The sequence below is a fragment of the Nanorana parkeri genome, unplaced genomic scaffold (genome assembly GCF_000935625.1).
Source record: "Nanorana parkeri isolate BGI_ZX_2015 unplaced genomic scaffold, ASM93562v1 scaffold81, whole genome shotgun sequence".
NCBI lineage: Eukaryota > Metazoa > Chordata > Amphibia > Anura > Dicroglossidae > Nanorana > Nanorana parkeri.
This window is the reverse complement of record NW_017306349.1, coordinates 1,713,141-1,721,096: the sequence shown is the minus strand read 5'-3', so window position 1 is coordinate 1,721,096 and position 7,956 is coordinate 1,713,141. Positions and strand designations below refer to the sequence as shown.

Below are 7,956 nucleotides of genomic sequence, written 5' to 3'. Positions count from 1 at the left end.
CATAGAACAATATCGGACCTCTGAAAAGTACAAGCATGCATATGTACTCAGTACTTGGTTTGGGCCCCTTTTGCAGCACTTACTGCAATTACTTTTGCACGATATTCTAATTATTGGAGTTTCACCTGTATATATATATTTTTTTATATTTTACACACACACATTTATTGTTTTCTCTCTTCCCTAGTTCAGACCTACTCAGCTAAGAAGATGGGGAAGCCACAAGGGTTAATTTCTAAAATTCTACATGAATCCTTTTGTTGAATGGGTTCCCCATAAACACATTAAAAATAAATTTGAGGAAAAAATGCCGAAGGCGGAGTTCATAGTGATGACACGGCCTACTTTAATTATAGATTTAAGCAAAAAAAAATGTAACAACTGCAACTGAAAGGGGAAATTCAATACAAACCTGTAAACTTAAGTTCAGCATGTAGTTCATCTGCAAAATGTTTGCCATCGTATATAGAGCCTCCTCCACGTCCTAAATAAGATAAGAACATTAAAATAATTTGGTATTGTCATTGTTCACTAGCGGCCGGAAGTCTTGTTAGTGAATACATATAGGTTGAGCCAGATGGCAATCTGCTGTATCCTCACTCCGGTCCCTGATGTATCTCCTTGCTGGACCCTGTTACCCCAAATCTTTATGTTCTATGTCACGAAAATGTGAAAACTTTGAAATAAAGATTATATATAAAAAAAACAAGCATGGATACTAACCAATGAAATGGTTTCTTTCAGACTTGGACGCTCCCAAAGATCTAGAGATCGCCAGCGCCACAGAAACAACCATGAACTTGCGTTGGATAAAGTCAGTAGCCAAAATCGATCAATACAGACTTGTGTACACACCAATTGGTGGCAGCCAAAGTGAAACTCAGGTTCTAAGAGATGCCAATTCCTACGTACTGACCGGGCTGGAACCTGGTAAAGAATACAGCATTTCACTCGTTGCTGAGAAAGGCCGACATAAGAGCAAACCGGCATCTGTGGTTGGACGCACCGGTAAGTAAAAGCTATTTCCAAGAATTTAAGAGCCTCGTTGGCATATCAGCATATTGACTAAGGATCAGAGACCAAAAAGTACGAGAGGTTGAGTAACTCTGATATCCTTTCAGGTCTTGTTTCGTAATGTTTGTTACTGAAGAACAATGTCATGTGCATCGAGAAATTAATCTTACAAATATTCATCTCATTTGAATTTCCAACCCGCAGAGTTTCTTTTGCAGCCTCTACAAGCTTAACAAGACCTGCCAACGTGTCATCTAGCACTGCTGCTGACAAAAAATAATAAGCCTCTCTTTCTTTTTATCTCCATTTTAGCTTTTAATCTGAATTTTGTTTTTTTTCTGCAGATACTAGACTCTCCTCGGGTTCTTTAATGCGCCGTCGCTCTTGTTAAAAATTCTCTTATGTTTTCTTTGCGCGACTGTTAAATACATTTAACGGAATTTTAAAAACCAAAGAGAGGAAATATACGTTTTTATAGTTTTTCTACTTCCCCCCCAGAACGGTAGAGCAGTAAGGGTTCCTTGGAGAACTGATCTTTTATGCAGACTCCAAAAGATTTGACCTTCTCAAGATTCTTGGAAGTCACCTGGTAGAATCATCACCGAGCGAGTAATGACCTCTAGTTTCCATACACTTTGCAAACTCTTGAGGCAATAGCCTGGAAGAATCCAACTGGGAGATTGACACTTCGGTTGCCATATCAAGTGATGAGGGCCACGTTAGGAATTAGATAATTTATGGAAGAACTATCACGCGTGGGCTAAAGCTGTCTTTGACAAGATACAGCATATAACTAGACATGTGTTATATATAATATACACGGCCTGTCCAAAAAAAAAAAGTCACACACTCTCATATTTAGTTTGACCGCCTTTAGCTTTGATTACGGCACACATTCGCCGTGGCATCGTTTCGAGAAGCTTATACAATGTCCCAACATTTATTTCCATCCAGAGTTGTATTAATTTTTCACCAAGATCTTGTAGTGATGATGGGAGAGTCTGACCACTGCGTAAAGTCTTCTCTAGTACATCCCAAAGGTTCACAATGGGGTTAAGGTCTGGACTCTGTGGTGGCCAATCCATCTGAGAAAATGTTCCAACATTTATTTCCATCCAGAGTTGCATTCATTTTTTACCTAGATCTTGTAGTGATGATAGGAAAGTCGGGCCATGGCGTAAAGTCTTCTCCAGCACATCCCAAAGATTCTCAATGGGGCTAAGGTCTGGACTCTGTGGTGGCCAATCCATGTGTGACAATGATGTCTCATGCTCCCTGAACCACTCTTTCACAATCTGAGCCCGATGAATCCCGGCATTGTCCTCTTGGAATATGCCCAATGTGCCATCAGGGAAGAAAAAAACCCATTGATGGAAAAACTTGGTCAATCAGTATATTCCGGTAGGCAGCTTTTTTTGTCACATGATGTTGCAGAACCTAGACCTAACCAACTGAAGCAACCCTAGATCGTAACACTTATCCAATGGAAGGCTCCAACCTATTTGCTTAGCTAAATCCAGGTCCAAGAAGAACAGGTTCTATAGTTACAACAAGCAAATCCGGCCCCACAAATATTGATCAACAACAGGCAGAGCAACCCCCGAGTCAGAAATGGAGCTCTATTTTACTGAGGCCAGACAATGTCTCCGTATAGGGGTAGGAACCAATCAGAAGTAAGCTGGGGAAGCAGAAACCAAAGTGCAGGGTCTTGTTCCACAGGAGCAAATGATCATGCACATAACGAAAAGCAGGCAGGAGCAGCTCAGTGAATGTATATGAAGGGTGGGGTTAAACAGGTTCGAGTTAAGTCCTAAGAACAATTAAATAGATATGTCTGTCATTAGGGATGCACTGATATTTTTTTTTGGTACTCGCCGATACTGAACACCGGAAGTCCCATTAAGGAAGCCAGGCGGCATGTAATGACTCGCCACCCGGCTTCCCGAATTAGCAGGGAACCCGTCTCCATGATCCCTCATCACCTGATGACGAGGGAGCATGGAGCCGGCTTTCTGGCCAATCAGGAAGAAGGGCGCCGTGTCTGCTGCTTTTCCTTCTTCAAAGGCTGGTGGCCGGGGTGGGCAGTAGTTAACTGTAGCAGAAAGAGACAGGTGTCCTACCCTGCCATACAGGGCTTCTCCGGGTGGTGGGTTTGGGTACATTGTATGGAGATTAATGTAAATATTTGACTGTTTGCCAGGAGTTCAGCCTTGAAGGAGAACTATGGGGTAAGTGCTTTTCCCCGCAGTTCTCCTCAGGGTCACGGGAGGACATATTCTAGCGTCCTCCCGTGACCCAAAGCTCAGTATATCGCGAGCTACAGCTCACTATATACTGAGGCCGCCGCAGCCGGGACAGATCCTGACATTACTGTCGAGATACACCCAGCTGCCTGATTGACAGCTGGCACTGCCTATCTAGAGGCAGAGCCAGCTGTAACCCCCCTCTCCCCCATCCGTTCCGCCAGTCCACGCTGGGGGATCGGAGCGGGGAGGGGGGGAATCCCTGCAGGCAGCCAAGAGTGACGGCAGGGACAGGATCGAGAAGTGAGCGAGTGCCGGCATGTATTCTCGCATTCCACGATCTATTGAGCTGACGTGTGACAGTTTTATTGTCACACGTCGGCTGGAACTATGAGGCTGAGTGGAAATCACCCGCCTTATACTTCTCCTTTAAGCGGCGCAAGAAAAGACTATCAAAGCCTAATCCCACTGTACAAAGTGGGAACATCGTGACGTTGCTGCCTGTCAGCCACAAACTTTTACAGTCTACGGCACAAAAAATAGCGCTCGTAACCCATTTTCCGCTGCACGTATAATCCGCTTAGAAGGGCCGCGCCATTGTCAACTAAATCAATCTAAGAAGCAACAATGTTATTTAGTCCGGTCTGGGGAATCGCAGACAGCTTTTCTCAATGGCTGAACACAAGGAAATCCTGGGAGTGTTAAGGAGCTCATCTCTTTCATCTGGTCTTCAAGCATTCATCATGTGAGACAAGCGCTGCCTATCCGAATCAAGCAGAGCCTGTCATCCATTTGTCTGTGGTCCAGGCGTAGGCCCCCGAGGGTCCCCTCTTAGGAGAATCCATGTGCAGCAAAGTGGAAAAAAAAGTGATTAAGATTTAAAGACAATCCTAACAAGTCCGAAGTCTGAAGCAAGCCTTTGTTTTAAGGCGAGGCCTTCTTAAATTTTATTCGGGCATGGGAATTTTAGCTGAGCGGATTTACTACAATGCCGGCATTCACTGTGCGGTGAAATGTATTCACGGAAGCGTAGGCTAATTTATTCACAAGTTAATATCGGCCTTCCATGTGTAGGGCAAAGGAAATGGGAATAATGACAAACTCAATATGAATCTGAATTAAACTTTGTTACAGTGAACGCGTTGCATGGCCTTTTCCTGTTTCCTAAGTTGATTTTTTAACTCATTTCATTGGACTTAGTAGTTTACTCCAGCATAAAATAATATAACCTTTGGCACAACTCATTTGTCTACAGGTCTTAAAACTAGTAGTAACATGCATGGGGGTATGCTCGTAAATCTTTTGCTGGGTGAATGCCGTTCGCACTGCATTTCCACCACTAGATGGAGCTGAGGAGCATAAGAATTTACCGCCACTAGATGGAGCTCAGGTGCAGAGGAACTTCCTGCCACTAGGTGGAGCTGAGGAGTATAGGAACTTCCCGCCACTCTATGTGTAGGGCAAAGGAAATGGGAATAATGACAAACTCAATATGAATCTGAATTAAACTTTGTTACAGTGAACGCGTTGCATGGCCTTTTCCTGTTTCCTAAGTTGATTTTTTAACTCATTTCATTGGACTTAGTAGTTTACTCCAGCATAAAATAATATAACCTTTGGCACAACTCATTTGTCTACAGGTCTTAAAACTAGTAGTAACATGCATGGGGGTATGCTCGTAAATCTTTTGCTGGGTGAATGCCGTTCGCACTGCATTTCCACCACTAGATGGAGCTGAGGAGCATAAGAATTTACCGCCACTAGATGGAGCTCAGGTGCATAGGAACTTCCTGCCACTAGGTGGAGCTGAGGAGTATAGGAACTTCCCGCCACTCGATGGAGCCAGGGAGCATAGGACTTTCCAGTCACTAGATGGGGCTGAGGAGTATAGAAACTTCCCGCCACTAGATGGAGCCAGGGAGCTTAGGACTTCCCAGTCACTAGATGGGGCTGAGGAGTATAGAAACTTCCCGCCACTAGATGGAGCCAGGGAGCTTAGGACTTCCCAGTCACTAGATGGGGCTGAGGAGTATAGAAACTTCCCGCCACTAGATGGAGCCAGGGAGCTTAGGACTTCCCAGTCACTAGATGGGGCTGAGGAGTATAGAAACTTCCCGCCACTAGATGGAGCCAGGGAGCATAGGAACTTCCAGCCACTAGATGGGGCCAAGGGGCATAGGGATTTCACACCACAAGATGGAGTCGAGGAGCATAGGATCTTCCTGCCACTAGATGGAGTCAAGGAGCATAGAAACTCCCTGCCACAAGATGGGGCCAAGGGGCATAGAGATTTTACACCACGAGATGGAGTCGAGGAGCATAGGAACTTCCCGCCACTGGATAGAGCCAAGGAGCATAGGAACCTCCTGCAATGAGATGAAGCTACTGAGCAGAGGAATTGTCCTCAACTAGATGGAGCCTATACTCTTCCGCTCCATCCTGTGGTGGGAATGTCATGCGAAAGGCATTCGCCCAGCAGGCTGCTGGGTGGAAGATTTATTAATAGACACCCGTGGTATTGCAGCTGAGGTTAATACAACTACAACACATTTGATTAGGACAAATAATTACCCATGAGACAATGACTAATGTATGAATACATTTATACATAGACCTAAGAACAAAAGGCCATATATTGCATCGTACCAGTCCTTAGATATGGTGGCTGCATTTGATTTATCTTTTTGAGGCTTTATTTCCTTTATTTTCACCTGAAGATCCTGCCAGTAACCCAAGCCCTGTTTTAGGGGGACAACGCTCACTCATTGTACTGGGTCTATGGAAGAGCGGTGTTGTCACCCTAGAACTGGAAGTGTTTTAGGACGACAGCTCCCCTTCTCCTCCGTAACAACGCAATTTTGTTCATGAATGTGGAGGCCAACATTCATGAAGTTAATATGTTTGGGGGTTTGGTTGTGTTTTAATTGGGTGTACACCTTAATGGAACTGAGGAGCACTGTGATACACCAATATTCTGTTTTTCGGTACAAAAACACAATGACGATTTTCTTTCAGCTTGATATTTCCATTTAATAATATACTCAATCTTCAATCCCTCTCTAGGTTTTCATAACTGCACCAAATATCTTGAAATGTCCTTTGATGTCTGATTTCTTTTCTCTTAACATTAACATTTATTCTGTTTCCAAAATTGTTTGGACCTCCCACAAAAAAAAAATAACAACTTATTGTCATATTCAGAAATTCTGCGTGAGCTGGGCGACTTGGTGGTGTCCCAAGTGGACTGGGACTCTTTCAGGCTCACGTGGATGGCGCCAGACAACAACTATGAGAAATTTGTGATTCAGGTTCACGAATTAAAGGACGGAGAAGAACCACAAGCCGTCGAGGTTCCTGGAGAACTTCGCTATCTGGAAGTGCCGGGCATGAAGCCGGCCACAAAATATAACATCACGTTACACGGGGTGATTCAGGGACAGGTCACCAAGCCTCTCTTTGGAGAAGCTGTTACAGGTACCAAACACTGGAATGCTTCACAATCACCTTGGGTTGGGGAGGGGAGGTCACTTCTTCATTTGCTACCCACGAGCTATACACCTAGCTTATCATTTGCATCGGCACTGGCTTTTTTTGGGTTAGAACTTTCCTGCTTCACGTCTGCTGCTGGATCACTTGGCTGGGTTGGTATGATGAGAAAGGGCACATCGAAATTCGGTTTTTGGACAATTCATATGAGCTGGTTGAGTGATCTGCTTGCTTGTTTGCTTGCTTGCTTGCTTGCTTTGCGCTTTTCACAAAACAGCAAATATAATGACCAAGAGGTAAAACTCTTACACGGTTATTCACAAAGCTGCCGAAGGCAGCCGAGTGAATAACCGAGCCGAAGTGAAGTGAGCGAACGACGTTCGCCTATTCATTCCGGCCCAGTACGGCTGCTTTCAGCCATACATCGGCTGAAATCAGCCGTACATTGGCTACCTTCGGCTGCCTTCAGCCAGCCGAAGTGCAGAGGGACTTCAACTCAGCCGATCCAACATCTGGATCGGCTGAGCCGAAGCTCTGGCAACTCACTTGTTGCCGTTCCCCCCTATTCTCATAGGGGCCAAAGGGCAGTAAGTAAATAGCCGAATGCCACTCGGCTCGGCTATTCTGCTCGGTACCGCCGAAGAATTGAAAAGAATGAAGAAAAAAAACCAAAACAGTTGATAAATTATTTTAAAAGTGATGAAAAATAGGAGAATTAAAAAATATAGATTTTAAAGAAAAAAAACAAAAAACAATTGGGTGGAGCTTGCTGGCTGGCCCAACTGTTTCCTATTGGCCGGCACCTGCCAGAGTCTTCTAGCGGGTCCAGGTGAATGAATAACAACTGGGCAGAGCTGGCCGTGACATCACGGCCGACTCCGCCCAGTTGTTATTGTTTAATGACAGATCAGCGTCCCCAGGTCTTTTGTGGATCCTGACCTGTCATTACAACTGGGCAGAGCGAGCTGTGAGATCACGGCTGGCTCCGCCCAACTGTCATTTGCGGGGAGAATGGCCAGCCTTTCGGCAGGCTGTTCTCCCCACTTCGGCTGTCACTTCGGCTCATACGAGACGAAGCATATGCTTTCTGCTCGGCTGCCAACGGCTGCTGTATAGGCTATTGTGAATAGCCCGTACAGCAGCCCTTCGGTTCGACTAAACCGAGGGGCAGAGAGAGCCGAAAAGGGCCGAAGGATCAGCCGAGGCTACAGGT

General features: G+C 45.1%; 1 protein-coding gene across 1 annotated transcript in view; it reads left to right on the top strand.

The window, feature by feature from the left end:
• Positions 1-7,956, top strand: part of TNC (tenascin C) — a 92,050-nt gene that overhangs the window by 29,094 nt on the left and 55,000 nt on the right. The window contains exons 9-10 of the mRNA XM_018576974.1: positions 745-1,008; positions 6,459-6,731. Of these exons, the coding sequence (XP_018432476.1) occupies positions 745-1,008; positions 6,459-6,731 (537 nt within the window). The remainder of the gene's footprint in view (positions 1-744; positions 1,009-6,458; positions 6,732-7,956) is intronic.